Genomic DNA, 19,167 nt, shown 5'->3' on the forward strand with positions numbered 1-19,167 from the left:
CTCAGAAGAGCTGTGTCAGGGTCGTCAGACATTTAGTTTTTCCTGGGAATTCACATTAGAGATGTTGAGGAGGTTGGAGGAAAGGAAACAGTGAATAATTGGAGCCAAAACCAAGTTATTTAAAGCAGGTATTGGAGGAAAAGATGCCCTTGCAATTTTAAACTGGGACCTAGTGGGATCTTTTGTGCCCTGTTTTTATCAGTCCTTGTCTTAGTGGAGTTCAGAAACTCCAGCTTAATGCTGGGAGGAGATGGGACCAGTCCTGTCTCACTGGGCTGAAACAGTTACATAAGTGGAAGACAAATAATCTGAAATTATTACTACTATGGCACAAATAGGTCTTTACCTTTCAGCACCTCTTCCTGAAGGTGGCTGTGACAGTGGGTGCAAGTGGAAAGGATTGCAGCCTGTATTGCTTTTTCTCTGCCTGTTTGAAGCCACTTATTGCCCCACTGTCCTGGGCTTGGCAAGCCTTCAACAGTGCTGCCGTGCCAGATACAGGAATAGGATTTTTTGCAACTCCTAAATATCAAGGGTGAGTGAGGCTGGGAAGCCATTAATGGACTTTTGGAAATAGATTAACAGGTAGGTTCTGTTTCTGTCAACAGAAATGCAGGTACTTAGTAATCTAAACTGAAAGCAAGGTTTCTAATTTTTAAATGCTTCCCTTTGGGAATGAATCAAGATTTCATTAAAGACATAAATAATATAAAAAGGTCTTCTCTGGCTAGTGCATAAAAGGCAGTGCAGTACAGAAACAAGAAAACAGCTTGGATCTGTGTGTGAGTCTGACCTAGCAGAATGATGAGTGAGCCCAAAGGTTTGTGAAGCAGTTCTCCACGTTTTGTTTGGTTTTGTGGGGGTTGACATTAGATTGTCATTTGTGTGTACAAGTGGATCTGGGCACTATTAACTTTCAGCCTCTTGGGTTCTGCTATGTGAAATGAAAGTATCGAGCCAGTTGTTACCAGGTTTTAAGGCAAAACGAAATATTCTGTTGCTGTTGTTAAAGGTATGTTTTTAATTATAGCTCTACTCAATGCCTGACTCTTTACTGGGAAAAGTGGCTGTTTCTTTCAGTGGGTTAGAACTCTGCTGTTAAACCCCTGTCCCGTCCACCTGCTGGATTTCAAGTGTGTAACTCTGCCAGTTGTTGTTACCAAAAGGTAGCAGAGAAAGGAATAGTATGGACTGGACAAGTTGCAACTGGACTTTAATACCTGCTGTCAGGGTTGAGAAGCATCTTCTAATTGTGTGATTCAATTGCTCTGAGCAGTCATCCTGACTCCCTTTGTAATGTCTAAAACACTGGTCATAGATATTTAACACTCTGGAGCTCTCCAAGGATGTGGAGTAGATGATCATGCATGAGTTGTGTTGCAGACTGGTGCTTTTTGTTATTAATAATGGGGAATGAGGTGTGTCCATCATGCAGCTGCTCATGATGCTGTGGAGTACTCAGAGTAATTGAAAAATGTACAGATGTAAACACACGTTTCTTAGGGAAACTCTTGTTCGTGGTTGGAGGAGAGTTGCAATCACAGCAGAGAAGCAGCAAAGGAAGGTTTCCTGTAAGTTTTTGAACATGGAGATAGGAGAGAGAAAGGTCAGAGTCACCTCCTTGTGCTGGAATGGTCTGTGGGAAGTGAGTTAATTGCTGCTTGTTGCTCTGAGCTGTTAAATAAAAATGGCCAGTGATTTCTTCCTAAATCATTAGGACCATAGCGAGCCCTGTGACATTTACCCTGTTTAGGTACCTTTCTGCAGGTTGATGAGTCTGGTTTTAATCCAGGCTTGTGCGCAGGAATGACTTTTTTAAAAAAAATTCAAGTTGTATCTGTCTTGCTCACGGGGAGCTCTGTTTCTCCAGCTATTGCTCTTCTCACCTCTTAAATCCCATTTCCTAATTCTGCTTCAATTCTCTTGTGTTGCTCTGTCTACTTGGATGTTATTTAAAGTCAAAGAATACTGAGGTAAGGAAATATGTGAAGGTGTTTGTACAGTGTAGCAATGCCTGATGCTTTTGGTGAATCCTGAAAGTCTGCCTAAGCATGTCAGGACCAGAAAAAGTACTAAAATGTTAAACCAACTTTTTTCAAGGACAGTTTAAGGATATGAGTTCTGAAAAAACATGCTGGCTTCTGGATAAGTCTTTAGATGTGCTGGATTATGATGATAGATGAGATAACAAAAGTGCTGTTTCCTTTAGTGGGTGTGAACTGGCAAAAGCAGAGATGGGGAAGTGGAGGGAGGAAGAGAATTTCATACAGTTCAAGGTGCTTAAGAATATTTGGTTGTCACTCAGAGCAAGTCCTGCTGAGCAGGGACCTGCAGAGTTTCCTCTCATTACAGCCACACTGTCACTCTGTGGGATTGTCATAGGAATGAAGGGAATGGTCTAAGAAAGAGGTACTTGGGAAGAGTTTAGAGCTTCCTGATGCTCTACCTTGGATATTTCTTGACAGGAGCTCAGTGTGTGTGAAATCTTTCAGCTTGGTTCCAGCTAGGCAATACTTTTATATGGTTTTGTGGTGTTTTTCATTGTGCTTGTGTGACCTTTAACTCACAGTTGTGTGTTCACCAGTTAGAAATGTGGTCAGGTAGAAGAGGCAGCCACTAATTGTCTGTTTTGTCTCATGGCTCCTGAAACATGGGTGCCACTCCTGGGCACTTTGGGATTCATCTTTATGCCATATGCTGTTATTTTGACCCTTTTTTTTCATTATGGGGAAATAAGTATGTACTTTAAAAGCAATTTTGATTCATCAGACAATAAAATTTGTACAGTATAAGTCAGAAGTGCAATCTTCTGCTATTCCTGATGGGCCAGTTTATTACAAAAATTCCTGTTGAGTTTCTCTACTTTCTGATGATGTTTTAGCAATATGGGAAGATTGGATTGTGGTGAAGAATCCCTAGGAAGTGTGATAAATCGCAGATAATGTGTTCTCCCTGGGACTTAATGGGTTTTATAGTTCAGAAACTGCAATCTTTCCCCAACATCTAATTTGTGTAAGTTAGCATGATCATAGCAGGATCATGTTTACTGTCCCTATAGTTGTCCTAATACTAAATTAAAACTGTTCAAATGTAAATACTGGTTATAAAGACTTCATAACTATCCAAACTTCATTTTGTAAATTCTTTCCATCCCTATGGACAAAAAAGAATCTATTTTTACATGTTTTGGGGTTTTTTGGGCTTTGTTTTTTTGTTTTGTTTTTTTTTTTTTTTACTTGTAACTAGGAATATCTTCATACCATTTAAAAAAGCAGTCAAGGAATGCTGCACTTAAACACTTGTTTGGATCGTCCTGGCCAAAATAATCAGTTTTTCAGTTAAAATTCCATCATTTAAGCCTTGTGTATCTCTTCTCTGTCAATCCTTTCCCTTCCCTGAACGTCATTTGAATTCAAAGGAGAGATAAAGGCACAGTTTTCCTGTACTGGAGGGGAAAAGCTTTATAATATTCTATACCCTTCATGTTCTGTCTTTTAAAAAATAATAGAAGTCCCAGGACACTTCATACTGGAGCACTTGTCTGGCCTCATCCCCAGCTGGAACTATGTTTTTTATGTCTGTGTTTCCAGGATTTTGAGTTTATCTTCCTCCTATTTGTACATTAACAGGAGAGACAGAAACCTCTTCCTCATTTTTTATTCTTCCCAGCACTGCACTTTCCATTTTTTTAGTTGCCAGAGAAGGAAATTCAGATGACATGGCAAATATTCTTTCAACTCCTTATGCTGAGGGTGGTTTTGCAAGGGTTGTACTCAGGGATCTGGTTCAGAATGACCCCCCAGTGGCAGAAGACCCAAAATTCCACAGGCAGGTCAGAATGCTAGGAGTGATTCGGGGTGGAAGAAGACATTGTTAAGTGTTGCCTCATTCACTTGTGGAATTCCAACTGTAATTTTTTTTTTAAGGCAGGAAAACTTGCCGTGGATAGGGGCTGGGCCATCAACGTGGGTAAGTACAAACTTAGGGCATTCAGTGATACCTTCAACAGTGTGGGTAAAAGCATCTGATTTTCATTTACACTATGGGTATGTGATAATTATGGGTATGTGATAAGTAAGTGATGGTGGTGTTTAACTAAAATCTACTTTAAAGTATAAAAATATATAGTATTTATATATATATAAAAATATGTACTATTTATACTCTAAAGTATAAAAATATAAAGTATAAAAAAATGGACAAATTATGTGGACAAAGTACGAAACAAATTTGTTTTCTCATTCAGTGTTGCTTTTTTATAATAAAATCCTTCTAGAAAGAAGCAAAAGTTAACTGAAATTTATGAATCACTTATAAGGGAAAGTGCATTGAAATATTGGAAGAATGAGGAAAAATGTTTGGAGTAAGTGTTTCAATAAAATATTTGCTCTCAGATTATAGAATAGTGTTCATAGTTCTTACCCTCAGCTAATGCACATGTTATAGCAGCTCAGGGGATGGGTTGGTCTGTGGGAGAGCAGAGCTGGACCAAGCAGTGTCTGCTTTTGGCTGTGCAGTTTTTCCTGAAAAAGACTTGAATGACCAAGTGATGAAGGATGTAGTGAACATAAATGTGTTCCTCTGCCCATAGCAAATGGCAGTGCAGAGCCAGTAAACCATTTAAGCAAGATTTTGTGTCATTTCAGCCTTAGCCTGTTGTTTTCATAGAGCTCATCACTTCTGGGATTTTTCCGTTATTTCTTGCACCTGTGTCCTACAAAGTGAATATCCATTATTAAAACTGAATAGGCATTAAAAGCAAACCCCAAAGCCTGTCATATTGTGACACATAGAATGAACTTGTTAGGTTTCTTGTTTAGATATTTCTAGTGGATTTCTCAGTAAAAAGGTTCTGATTTATTACTTTAAAAATATGTTTAGGGAAGGGGAGCTTTCAGACGTTTTTGTCATTTAAAGAATGTGTGCATTTCTGTTTTCAAGAGGAGCTCTTAAAGTTTCTTTTGGTCTGAGTGTTTGCATGTGCCTTTGAGAAGTCAAAGGCATGTGCAGATAATGGCACCATAATCCTTAGGGGATTTTTGTTGATTTTCGGGTTTGGGTTTTTATGTGTTGTTGGAGGGTGGGAGTTGTTTGGTTTTGCTTTGGTTTGGTTGTTTTGTTTGTGTCGTTTTTGTTGGGGTGTGGGGGGTTGGCTGGGGTTTTTTTGGTTGGGTTTTTTTTTTTTTTGGTGGGTTTTTTTGTTGGCTTGTTTTGGTTTTTTTGTTTTGTTTGTTTTCTTGGGTTTTGTGGTTTGTTTGTTTGGTTTTGGTTTTTTTGTTGGTTGGTTTGGTTTGATTTCTGTTTTTTAGTATATTTTTTTGATGCTCAGCAGAGAAAATAACTTTCCAGGTCCTTATAATAATGTTACTTGTGGCTGCCATAAAATGATCTGTCTTTGCAAAACCCATCAATGTTTTTAGTATCTGACTTTTCACCTCTTCACCATTTTCCTTTTCAGGAGGTGGTTTTCATCACTGCTCCAGTGACAAAGGGGGAGGATTTTGTGCATATGCTGACATCACACTGGCTATCAAGGTAAGAACTACCCTTAAACCACTCTTTCCTGCTGTTTGTTCTAATGGAGGAGAAATCCACGTAAATTTCTAAGAACTAATTTACATCCTATTAGGAGAAAACTAAGCCATCTCCAGATGGGTAGGAGTAGGAATATGCAGAGTTGAAAAGTGGAAGGGAAGAGCTGCAGGGGTCAGAATTATCAATGTAAATATGCACCACTATAATTGCATTGATAATGTTGTCTTGCAAAAACCACTTCAAATCAAACCAGATGGACTTTTAATATCCTCAGTGATAATTCTCCTGGCCCTGCAGGTGAACCTGGACAGTCCCTATGAGTTTCAGTGGTTACAGTCAAGACAAATGCAGAGACAAAAATCACTCTCTCAATCAAGCTGCACCATACAGAGCTCAGACTGGTTCAGATTCATGAATAAAAACGTGAGTGACTCCAAAATAGTCACCAAATGGAAATGAATACATTTGGTATTTAGCTTTGAATGGCTGAAGTAGGAGTCTTCTGCAATTAAGGCTTATTTCTATCAAATGAACTATATAAATATTCTAGTATACAAATTTACCAAAGTATCAGTAATAATCAAACATTAAAGAGCTCTAATGATTGCAGCACACCATGTGACATAACATCCTAATTTCTGTACATGGTAATTTGCAGAAAACTAATCCACAGTGCTTGTTTTTCATCTACCATTAAAATACAGATTGAGAAATTATAGTGGGTGACAGGTTGTACAAAATCTTTGGGTTTGTTTAACCAGGCCTATATTAAAGATAGTAATTTAGCAAAGTTGAGACTCAAACAAGTAAAAAAAATTTTTTTCTTCCTAGACAGAATAAGAAATTGTCACTAAAAGTGGCTCTAAAGCATGCAGTTCTTACAGCAGCTTTTCCTAAACCATGAATTTTAGGCTTTTGCAGCTGGATGCTGTCATTGGTTCCACTCCAGCCTCTGGCAGCACCAGTGCCACCATCAGCTCTGTGATCCCTGGGTGGGCCTGGCCTCTCAGTTTTATCTGGTGGAAATTTATAGAGTTTTTATTTTAACAAAAATTATCTTTTTATGTCAGATAATGAGATGTGTAATTAAATGGATGAGAATTATGTCTGTTTATTTGGTGACTGAAACAAATAGATGTGCCCCACATTCAGATTACTGAATGTAATCTGAATTACATGTACTGTGCAATCTTCAAGCCTCCAGTTCAGTCTGTCACTTGACTTCATAAATTTCTCCATGTTTTTCCTTGCTTATATATCCAGTTCTTATTTGAGAGAGTACAAGGAGTGTCTAGAGCCACAATTATTGATCTGGATGCCCATCAGGTGAGTAGTTTACACGTATTCAGTGCTGCAGTTGTTTTGCTTGAAATATGAGTGTGTGATAATATGCTTTTTCTAATACGAGTATAAACTCACAGAATACAAAGTTAATCAGGGATGATGAAAACTGTGCAGAGTTGATTCTTCAGTTATTTTATGGTTCAAAAGGCTCTTAAGCCAGCAGTAAAGTTAACCTGAGTTGCAGCTCCATCATGTGGCTGCATGTAAAAACATTGCTGCGTTGCACTCCCGGTCTCCAGGGATGAGAACCAAGGATCTCTCCAGACACAATTCCAGCTAGTTCAGAACGCCTGGTCACTGCAGCAGCCTCTGCAGAGGAGCAGTTTGACCTTCAGTGGTTTAATTTTAAGCCTGGCTTCAGGCTAATGAAGTGAAGGATACATCCCTCTTCACCTGGTGAAGTGATTTTCTGTTGGTACTGAGATCAAATCTCAGCTTTGGTGGGATTTGCAAAATCAGTCCTGAAAGGACGAAGATGGTATTTTTAGAAAAGCAGTTAATGCACCAAAGTGATGTCCAACCTGAGGCATTTCAGGTAATTTATTATGTGTAAAGAAACCATTTTTACATAGGCTTCCTCAGTGCCATGGAACTAATGGCTGCAAGTTTTTAATCTTCTTTAATTTCTTTATCTCTGTCCTAAAATTACCATGATAGAAGGGCATAGATTATGCAATAGAAAGTCGGTTTTTGTTCTGTCCAGTCTCTCTGTCAAGGAGTGGATTTGTTTTGTGCTATATGGGGATGGTTTGTTTCATTTTTGAAAAATTCTTGGAATGTATTTTGGTTTTCAGATATGCTGGTAGTCTCAGTGTGCACATTAAATCACCTCTTGTTTCCTTTCTTTGGGGGATGAGTGGTGTGTGAAGTAGCTCAGCAGATCCTGTTTAAGGATGCAGATATTCTCATCTCGTGACTGTTCCAATTCTTAGTGCAGTGGTGAATTTCACCTTTCATAAGGAAATGGTTCCCCCAGAGGTTTCATATTCCTAGGCTTGCGTGCATGAACTGGTTATGTGTGGACCAAAGATACTGAACAAATAAATAGAGTTGCCATTTTTAGCATAAAAACTGAATTATAGCAGATATATCTATGGAAATGTTTATATCTGTGGTTTAAATGAAATTCTGGGGATGGGCCTGTGGTCCTGTATGATACACTGATTTAAACAGAATTATCTTAGTGATTGCTGAGGAGGAATGATTTTTATATTAGTGAAGAAAATATCTAAGTGAGAGCCAAAAGAACAGTATTTAAATTCAGAAACGAGGAGGGGGAACTATTTCAAATCTGAATTTTCTCTTGAGCATCCCTCTTTACACGCAGTACAATTTTTTGTAGGGAATTTCTGGTGTTAAACTGTTGGGTCTTTAGTGTTTGTAATTTTTCCAGGGATTACTTATCTCACCAAGGCTTGAGTTACCAGAAGAGCTGTAGTCTGCTTTATTTATTCATTAATTCTCATATAAGAATACTCAGTATCCCTGCAGCAGTTGAAAGTGATTTTTTTTCGCACAGTGGGAAGATGATGGATCTGTTTGGTGGTCACAGTTGCTTTTGTGGTGCTGCAGAGGACAATTAGCTTGTGATTTTTGCTTATTTACTTACATGTGTAATGAGATCTATGCTAATTACCTTTATAGAGATACAAGGATTTGGTTTGTGGTTATACCTGCAGTCTTCAGACTGATACTGTCAAACCCCCCAAAACTCCACACCTCAAAATAACCTCCAAGGCTATAAATACGAGAATGGCGCAGGAGTTCTGAGTATTAGACCTTTCATAGTGTTAATTACTCTAGAATTTGTAGTGTTTTTAATTGTGTGTTGGCATGCTAGGAATAGCTAACTGTAAATTTCCTTCAGGGAAATGGCCATGAGAGGGACTTTATGGATGATCCTCGGGTTTATATTATGGATGCATACAATAGATATATTTATCCAGGGGATGGTTTTGCTAAACGTGAGTATAACTGAAATTCATCTTCCCAAATGTACAAGACCTACTTTGTTGTTACACAATTTCTTTATTTACTACGAAGTTTCTTGCTTCCTTTTTTTTTTTTTTTTTCTATTTCACATCATTTTCACTGATCATGGTGATATATCACAATAGTGTTAATGCTATAACACTCACTTCTTCTGGACTTCCCTCACTTCTGGACTGACTTTCTGGAGTGCAGGGTGTGGGTAGGTGTTCAGTGGATGCTGTTAGCAGTCCATTCCAAAGCTTGTAACACACTTGGAGCAGTGAATTAAATAATCCTTCTATATGAAAAGAGTTGTTAAAACTTCATCTTTCCCTTACATTACATTTATGAGAGAACTCACTGAGGATTACCTGATACTGTGTAAAAAGGTTTCATGTTCTTTTGAAAGTTAAGTTATATTCAGGTGTTGCCTTGCCAGTAGAACTCATTTGATAAGCATGGAGGAAACAAGCTGCATCTAAATGTGACACGAGGTGGGAAACAAAGGAAGTCCTGGAACAGAACCATAGAATTTAAGGTTGGAAAAGCCCTCTGAGGTTGAGTCCAACCATTCCTCCAGCACTTCCACCACTGACCTGTGTCCCCAAGTGCCCACATCTCTGTTAAATCGCTGCAGGGATGGGGACTTGCCCCTTTGCTGTCATACCCACGTTAAGAGCTGGTGCTTGATTTGGTTGGGTTGTGGTTTGTTTATCCCTGCTGTGACGTGTTTATTGTGTCTTTTGACCTGCCACAATTAATTAGTGGGCTTTAATAATGGTCAAATTGGAATGCAAAAGCCACAAGTTTATTTGATGTTTGATTCTGTTACACTGTCATTTATTACAGACTTAATTTGTTCACTGAGTCAGGGGTTGCTGGGGGAGTTGTTCTGCTGCTGGATTCCTTCAGTGATGCTGTCATTCTGAAAAACCTACTTCATTTGGATTCTTGACAAGAATTAGGTGCAGTGCATTGCATTGCTGTCTTTTGACTAAAGATTTTGAGATTTGTAATATTTCAGGGTATTAAACTAAAAAGTGACCATTTAAAGCACACCATGTCTGAAAGCAGAGAAATAGGAAGCAAATGTGGAGTTTTTCCCCCAAGAAAAGCATCCCTTTATTCATATATCACATGGCAATATTTGAGCAGATGGATTAAGGCCAAACCAGAGCCAGTCGTTAGCAAATCTGAGCCGCTGAGCTGCAGTACCACACTGAATACCAGCATTCCCTCTCTGCAGATGGAGGATGAGGTGCACAAGGCTGGGCCAGAGCTATGTGAATATGCAGTTCCTTGCAGTTTGCATAAGAATGCCTAAACAGGATTTTTGTGGCTAAATCCTTTAAACCCTTCCTGCTAGGTGACCAGGCAGAGATGGGATCACAGAGGGAATCTCTCTGAAGAGGAGTAGAGGCTTGAACATGAGAGTTTGAATTCTTAGGGTAAACTCCTACTGATCACTGTCTTCCTGGACTTCCTGCCCATTTTTTCTGTGTTTTATTGCAGGAACTTCTACTGCACATTATTTGCCCCATGCATTTCATTAGGGAAGGGGAAAAAGGGAGCAACTCACCTTGCCAATGCTAAGCCAAAAGCATATTGAGTCCCTAGGGGGAGGCAGTGTGGAATTACACAAGCTTAGGGGGAGAAAGGATGGATGAGAAATAGGACTAGTTCAGTGAAGGGAGAGCAGCAAAAGCTGACAGCTGAAACTCTGAGTTCAGGCCTTAGAAAGCCTCACTCTTGGTGTGAGTGGCATTTTACAGAGCTGTGGAAGTGCCTTCACGAATTAGCAGGAGATGGACCACAGGCCACGAGCACATGCAAAGGCTATGTTCATTCCACTCTACAGCCCCATCCCTCTGTCCCTCAGTGCTCCCAGGTCTGGGTGAGGGCTGATCCCTGCAGTTCCTTGTTTGTGGTGAGGGCAACAGGCCTGTGAAGGCACAGGAGCCTATTAACAATCTCTCAACTTCTTCATATTTCATCACAACGATATTTGTCTGTCCCCATGTATTCCCTCCTCTAGAGCTCCATCCATTCAGCAGATTCCTTACCCTGAGGAGGCTTCAGTGCTGTTCAGCACAGCTGTGCAGACTTACAGGAACATTCCTGTAACAATAGGAAAAGAATTTAGGAAAATACCATAACGAAAAACCTTTGAAACTAATGTTGATGCAATATCAAATAACAGGATGAAAAAGAAAAGCTTCACTGATGCTGAACAAGGACAGAAAGCAGAACAAAAGGCAGCAATCACAGGAGTAATTAAGTGTCATTCTGTGTGAATGCATTCTTGCACACTTGGTGAGGGCTGAATATGTGTTTAAGATGTAAGACTCCACATCATTTAATTCGAGGCAGAGGGTGTGGTGCGGCAGAAGTCATACCTTGGAACAGCTCTGACATGGATTTGATTAATTCAGATGGAGAGTCACACATCCCTCCATAAAAGCACCCAAAACTCAGCTGCATAACCTTGGGTTTCTTTCCTTTACCTTCTCAGCCTTCATTTTCTTTTTCTATTGCTTTATTAGAAGCATTAGAAATAATTTGATTTAAATTAAGAATTGATATTTGCTCTTCTGTTAGGATTACAGGGTAAGAACATTAAATTGAAAATGCTTGGGGCAAAGCTGAATCTTGTTCTACATTCATAAAGCAGTTCACATAAATTCATGATCCCTTGCTGTGAAGTTTTGAGTGTTGTGATAAAAATAAAACATCTTCATAATTTCTCAGTGATATTTATCTTGTTTTTTCCCCCAGCTGTTTCCTCTGCAATAGCAGTTCAGTGTTTTCTTTGCCTTATGCTTTATTTAGGTTACTTTTAAGTTAATAATTTTCTTTATTATTTCTCTGCTGATGGGTAACTGGACTTGTAGATCAGCTGTTTTTCAATAACATATTCCATTTGCATCTCAGATTTTTTTTTTTGCCCTGCATCTAATTTTCTCTCGTCAATGGAATTTTTTCAAGGTCATTGTGCTTTACATTTGCTGGGAAAACAAGTAGCTGAATAATTTTCTTTAATTCAAGGTTCTGTGAAAATGCAATGTATTGAGAGAGCTTCCAGAAATGTAATTTTTTTGCTTGCTTACCTAAATTGTGCATTTTCTTTCAAAGCAATGCTTTGTTTATCGAGCAGCGCTTGGTTTGTTTTCCCTCAGGTGCCATAAAACGCAAAGTGGAATTGGAGTGGGGCACAGAGGACACAGAGTACCTGCAGAAGGTCCACACTCACGTGGAAGGAGCCTTGAATGAATTCAAGCCTGACATCATTGTTTATAATGCCGGCACTGACATTCTGGATGGGGATCCCTTGGGAGGATTGGCCATTTCCCCCCAGGTTGGTATGATGGAGCAGCAGGCAGGCCTGGGGTCCTTGTGCAGGCTGGGGCTGGAGGGAGAGGCTACACTGCCCTCAGCCTCAGCATTTGCCTGTGACACACAGAGATCCATCTCCCTTGCTCCTTTACCCTCCCTTCTCTTGTTTCTTCCTGGTGCCTGTTTCAGTATCATTCATCTTCTCTCTAAAATACACTGATTTCCAGCACCCAGTTGTGGTTAGCACAGGCTTTTCCCATGAGAATTCTTTTTGTGTTTTATAAATAAAGATAAAGTTTGGATGTTATTAAAAACAGTGTCCCAAGATTTGGACGGTGCAGGCCTGGCCAGTCAGGCCTAGGGGGAGGTTTCTGACTGACCAATCTGGGTGACTTTTGAAAACTCTATATATATGATGAAATCAAAACAATAAAGGTCTTTCCTTCTTGCCACTGAGAACTGACTTCTTTACTCTGCTAGCTGCTCAACAGCGACACCCAGTAACCAGAGAGGTTATTATATTTTTACACTTCACCTGACTTGTATTTTCCCTGCTTGGTTTGTTCTTTCTTTGTTTCTTTTTTTCCCCTCACATGACCCATTTTGCAATGTATTTCTTTTGTCACCTGCCCCCCGTGTGTATCTTACACTTAATTTCCTCTGTAGCACTCCCAGCTGTTTTAACCTACCCTTGTGGTTCTAACAGTTTTGTGCATCCTGGCTATGTATTCTTAGCAAATTAACAGGTATTTTCCTTTTTTTGATCCTTTTCGTCGCAGATATCATTTGCTTTCTCTCCCTAGTTTGGTACCAGACTCAAATTTTGGTTTATTCTGTAAAGCTTCATAGAAGGCTTCACCTTTCAGGTGTAAACAGTCTGCTTTTCTTAAAATAAAAAATTTACAGCCCTCTTACTTCATTAATGGGTTTTAGTGATTCCTTCTCTGACAGTTCTTGTGTGATGTCTCTCACCAATTTCACATTTTGGTCGCTTTAGGGTTCAAAGGAAACTTTTCTTTAGAAAAGTGCTTTCTTGAATTGTGAGCTCTGATTCCACTCTCATCAAGTCACCACCTGATCTGTTCAGTTTTCATTCTCTTTAGTTCTCTTATATGAAGGAAGAGCTGAAGGGCTTGGACTTGCTTGGCTGGGGCTTTGGAGAGGAGATGGCCTGAAGTGCAAGGTGTGGTTTGGTGAAGCAGAGCCCTCTGGAGAGCAGTGGCCACCAGGGGAAGTGTCAGCTTCGTAATAGGTGGAGGATACTTCGAGATTTGCCTTTAAAACAATCCGAATTTCTGCACTTGGAGAACAAGAAGTGTTAACTGCCCAGAAAAATGAGTTGCTGTAGCTGGCTGTGTGCTGTGGAGACAGACAATGTAAGGATGGGGGAAGAAAGGTGGAGCTTTCCTGGCCACAAGGAGAGGTGAAAGGCAGAGGGTGCCATTTCTCTGCGTAGCTGGAGGGAGAAGAGGTTTCTGCAGCTCATGCCTTTGGTATCTGCACTGAGAGAAGAGTTCTTGTCTCTGGTGTGTAGGTGTGAAGGCTTGAAATCCCAGTGCTGCAAAGGCATCATGACTGGATGGTCCAGCTCTTCAAAGTTCCTCGGTCCAGTCTTCAGTCCTAGACCTGAAGCTGCTGTATTTTAAGCTCCTGCTACAGTGTTGGTTCTGCTCAGAATTAAGCTCCTCAGAGTGCTGTAAGTGATGCTTTCCTGGTGCTGGAGGCTGTAGAAGAACCTGTGGTGCATCAGCAGAGTCCCTCTTCCCATTGTTTGGAGGTGGGAGCTGTGCCAGGCTGTTGTTTTCCACAGGAATGTGGGAGTAAGCCCATGTTTTCCCCTCAGTTCCTCCAGGCTCCCGCTGGAGCTGCTGGAGCAGTGAGGCTCCTGTGAGCAGTGGTTGCTTCCAGTTCCTGTGTGGGATAATAGTGATGCATCCACTGAAGGGTCCCCTGGGCCTTACAGCTCATTCTGTAATTCTGTTGCTTCCTTTAAGGATCTGTTTCTAATAGAATTCTTCAGTTTCCTTTGTCTTACTGTTCATTTGTTATTCCTAGTTCTTTCACAGGGCTGTGTCAAACTGCAATGAACAATACTCTTGTATGGTTTTACAAGATACTTTTTTTCTGCTACATTTGTATTTTATCCTTTCTCTTTACCATCTGTTTGTGGTTTAATTAATGGCATGGTGTTATTTCTTGATGTACTTACACTCTTCCTTTAACCAGCCTGAGCAGTGCATGTTCATTTTGAAACACTTCTGCTGCTGCTTTCTTAATTTTTTGTATTTGATTGCTCTGTGATGCCTTTTCTTTCTCCAGCTTTACAGTTATTTTAGTTTTGAGCTGTCCATTGTAAGCTCCTGTCAATTGGGTTGCTATTTTGTTTTTTTTGCTTTGGGTTTGTTTTTTTTTTTTTTTGGAGGAGTTGTAATGAGTTATGTATGTCTGGATCTCTCTGCTTTTACAAAAGTAGATTTTAATTCTGTTCTCACTCATTTCTGAAGTTGTTTTTCCCCCACATGTGCTGATTTGAAATGCAGAAGACTCACGCTCTGCTGTTGTCTGGGTTCAGTGACAGTACAGCACCTCTTGGTCAGCAATCCTTATTTTTCAGTTCCATACCCTTCTCTTAGTAAGAAATTACTTAGAATTCATTTTTAAATGGATTTAACATTGCTTACATTCTGCAACTCCCCCATTCAGCCACAGATTCTTCTAGCATTAAGTACAGGCTCTTACTAAAGAAACTGGGACTTAAAATTCAGCCAGTGACTGTGAATGTGTAAGATTTGATTTGAATTTTGAGTTCTTCTGTATGTGAATTCTTGATCAAGTTACTAAGCTTTTGTCAGAGGGTGCTGTGCAAGTTGAGCACAAACTAAAGCACTTTGAATTCAGGCAATCGTTCCTAGTCTCAATTCCTCACCTGGGAAACAGGTGAGGAAACACTTGCAAAGTATGCAATCATTATGGCCTTTGAGTAGGAATTCTTGTAGGAATTTTTACCAAAGACTTTTTTTTAAAACAAGTCAAGGATATTTGATTTGCTGAGGTTTTGGCATGGGCTGGGGGGTGTGATTGGTTTTTTTAAATGATTATGCATGTAAACCAGCTAACAGGACTTCTAAATGAATTTTTAATTGCTGCTGTAAAATGAATTGGATGCTTGATAAGTGTTTAAGCCTTACTAGAAATCCATAAACCACAGGTTAGAACTGAAGTATCATGTTGATATCCCTTATTTTCTTCTGTGTCCCTGTGGTGGCCTTGCAGGGCATTGTGAAGAGAGATGAAGTGGTGTTCAAGGCTGCCCGGAGCCGCAGGATCCCCATCCTGATGGTGACATCTGGGGGCTACCAGAAGAGGACAGCGCGGATCATCGCCGACTCCATCCTCAACCTGCACAGCCTGGGGCTCCTGGACAAGGAGCGAGCAGCCTGTGCTGTTGGGAGCTCCAGTGTGGATCAGATGATCAGAGACTCTGCTAAAGACTTCAGCAACTTGTCCCTGCAATGACTGACACGGAATGTTAGTGAGGTAACGCAGAGATAAACAGTCACAGAGCAACTGTGTCTGAATCCTGAATTTATCTCAAGCTAAGGCAACACATCCTTTAAAGCTAATTGAAATATGCACTCAAGGGTACTGTCTTTGTGTCTAATATTGCTGTAGAAAGCTTTATTTGCTTCTCTGATAGGTATGGGGGGGTCTGTTTTGTTGAAAGAACTATGCAGTTGGTATCCAAAGACTGTCCCAGACCTGTTTCAGATTGTGCGGCGTGGTCTGAGGTGGGAGAAATACGGACTAAAGCTACTGTTTTGTGGGGTTTTTTAAATACTGCATTTTATTTATTGCTTTTTAAATTGAAATACTGATATAAAACAAGTTCTGTGCAGACTTCAACTTAATGTCAATTTAACACTAAAGGGAAGTGCAATACTGTAAAAGCCAGGGCAGTTAGTTTATGGCTTTGAAGCCATGGACAGTTAGAAGGAAAGTTTGTAAAGTCATAGTTTATTCCTGTTGTTGATAGTGACTTAAATCTTACTCATAAACACCTTGTGAAATACAATATGAACCACCTTTGGTTCTATATGCAAATGAGCCATAAGGGCTCCCCATTACCAGTCTGGTGTTTGAAATTAGCTCTGCATGTGACAGGTAATAGTTCCTATGCATTGTAACTTACAGATAAAGAAACTGCAGTCAAATGAAAGCTGATCTTAGAGTTCTGAGTAGCCTTGCAGAAAAATCTACATAGAAATATAGGCTATCTTATTATTGCCAGCTTGTCATGTACAAAACAGTGAAGAGTACATTTAAATTCTTTTTACCCAACTAGTGCTATGTTTTTCATTTGCTCACAGAGTAATGGTACTTTTAGTGCAGTCATAGTTGGTAAGCAATTCCATCATTATTATTGTTCATCTAGGAATATGGTGACATTTCAGCATTAAGGTAATGTGCTGAATTTATATGGAACTTCTAGGAGGATTTGGGAACAAAATAGTGTATTCGGTTACTTTACCTGTAAAGTTTGGCTTTGTTCAAGTTGGTATATTTTGCATTAGGTACTGTTTGTAGCAGTGGATTGTAAATGTACTAAACTGTATATTTTGCAAGAGCTTTTATAACTTTCAAGTATTCACTGATTTGTACTACAAGTTTTATGTCGTGTTTAGGTTGGAGCCTTCCTGTGAGGGAGTACCAGCATTTTCCTTGTGGTAGAGTTGTTGTGTAAGCTATTTAATGAATGTTTAATTCTAATTATAATACTTACCTCATTTAGTGCTCATGTTTAGATCATTTGGTTTGTCATTTGTAGGAATTGCACAATTGCTGTAAATACCTGCTTTAAACCAGATCTGACCTATTGCACTAAGCTTGAGTTGCTACACTGGGATTAAAGAGCACTTTTAAATTTCTTACTAGAAGGACCATCAGAGTACGACTAATGTTGAGATTTATTTTTTCTATACTGTCTGACGTTAATGAAAGATGTTGTTATTCTTTCATATAATTTTTATAAAATTCTAGATTACATTTCTATGAACTAAACCCCCATCACAGCACCATATGGTCTTTTCCCAAACATTTGTTGTTTGTGTTAACATGGTTCTATAATTTTCCCTCAGTGGAGATTAAAATGATGTTGAACAATGCTGACTGACTTTTCTTGTCACTTCACATGGATCTTGGCTGTCAAAAAGTTTGACTGGAACAGTTTCTTGAAAAGACAAGATGATGTATTTGTCATATTTAAAATGTGGCTGAAACTACAGTGAGTCTCAGGGGTGAGTAGTACAAGGTTCGTCAACAGCTTCTTAAGATGTCATTATAAGGGGTTAAAGTCACTTTCTCATTCCAAGTTCTATTTAATTACCTATGTTGTAAGTCCTTGTCTAAGTGTTTTTGTGTTATGGGTGTTAAACTGGTAACTAAGCTTCTGATAAGGCTGCAGTAGTTTTAGAGGCCTTTTATAAATCAATGTCTTTTCAGAGAGCTGAATGTTTGCAGCACAGCCTGCTGCCTCTCAGGCTCACCTGTGAAATTTCTGAGAAGCAACAGACACACTGACTGCACTTCAGTGTTCATTGTAAAGTTACAACTGGAAAACACACCACTACTTCAAATTTTTCAAAAATTTTCATTAGGGTAATATTTGACATTGTTGCTAAAACCAAAAGATTGGTTTCTACATGTTAAGAGACTAGTCCAAGGTAAATGTGTGCTGTTGTTCAAAAAGAGGTGGTGAAACTCCTTGGAAGTTGAATTTAGACCACAGATATGGTGTCGTAATTAACAGACTGTCTCATTAGGCAAAATTTGCTGAAAATTTCATTATGGGAACCTTCCTGTGACCTACCACCATCAAAATGTGAAGCTTTGACAAAAACTTGTGTGGAATGCCAGCGCCTGTGTGAGGCTGCTAGGAGAATGCCATGGAGCCACAAAAACATGCAGCTTCTGGGTTTTATTTTTAAATTGCAGTTGTAATGATTAAATCCTCCTGCAACAGGAAGGAGTGTTTCAGAACTGATGCCCTAACTTACCACCAAAACTGCCTTGAAGAGACATCTGGTAGGTCTTGTCTTTGATAATAAGACACCAGTTTTGACTCAAATTATTTGAGAAAGAAACAGTGAGGATTTTCAATAATTTATATTTAACGTACAAACACGCATATCTTGCTTGGCATCCCTTTTGTGAAATTTATTTACAAACCAAACTGAGGAGTTGGGTGTTTTCATCTGTTTGATTTCACAGTTGGCATGTTGAGCTCCAGCCCCCCCTTGCCTGTCTGCCAGTCAACACTCAGCACAGAACTTGGCACTAAAGCCCCTGGGTGTTGTGGGCAGAGTTCTGTATTGACTAACTTCAGCTTTAGATGGTGATACCCATCTTGTTCCCACTGCAGGTATGACCTGTTTCTTTGGCTTGAGTTGCTTTTTAACACCATACACTGTCAAGCCCCAGATTTGTATCATGACTACAAGAATGTGAGAAATACTGGAGTCAGACAGCTGTGATTTTAAAAGACGAGAGGTACAAAATTAATTGGTAGACAGCCTATTGTGTGGGAGCAGGCAGGGCTTGAATCTGGTGAATAATGAATGTCTCTGCTCTCGGGTTCCCTACCTTCTGCTTGTCACAGCTTGGGTGACCCTGAAGTCATTCCCTGGTGCCTTCTGGTCCTGCCCCAAAGTTCAGTGCTGGTTGTGCCTCTTGCACACACCAGACATGATTCTCCCAAGTGCTGGCTGCACATGGGTTCTTGTGCTCTGTGCAGGGACATGTAGGAATTTCCTGTGCTTTACAGATGGTGATGTACAGTCGTCCTACAGGCTCTCTGGGGAGAACATTCTCTGACAAACCCAGAAGTTAAGGAGTTAGTAATCCTGGACTAAGACTTTGCTCATACGGCTGCCAGGAGCTTGCTGAGTTCTTGGCGCTGTGGGCTCCAGGACTTTGGTGCTGTGTGCT

The 19,167-nt window shown here is 39.8% G+C and overlaps 1 protein-coding gene across 1 annotated transcript in view; it reads left to right on the forward strand.

The window, feature by feature from the left end:
• The window catches only part of HDAC11 (histone deacetylase 11), a 29,202-nt gene extending 11,858 nt beyond the window's left edge, over positions 1–17,344 (forward strand). Inside the window, exons 5-10 of the mRNA XM_085073100.1 lie at positions 3,927–3,969; positions 5,459–5,535; positions 6,799–6,861; positions 8,747–8,843; positions 12,027–12,205; positions 15,457–17,344. Of these exons, the coding sequence (XP_084929226.1) occupies positions 3,927–3,969; positions 5,459–5,535; positions 6,799–6,861; positions 8,747–8,843; positions 12,027–12,205; positions 15,457–15,699 (702 nt within the window). The 3' untranslated portion in view covers positions 15,700–17,344. The remainder of the gene's footprint in view (positions 1–3,926; positions 3,970–5,458; positions 5,536–6,798; positions 6,862–8,746; positions 8,844–12,026; positions 12,206–15,456) is intronic.
• The last annotated feature ends 1,823 nt before the right edge of the window (positions 17,345–19,167 follow it).

This window comes from Lichenostomus cassidix, chromosome 12, assembly GCF_008360975.1.
Source record: "Lichenostomus cassidix isolate B80296 chromosome 12, HeHo_3.0, whole genome shotgun sequence".
NCBI lineage: Eukaryota > Metazoa > Chordata > Aves > Passeriformes > Meliphagidae > Lichenostomus > Lichenostomus cassidix.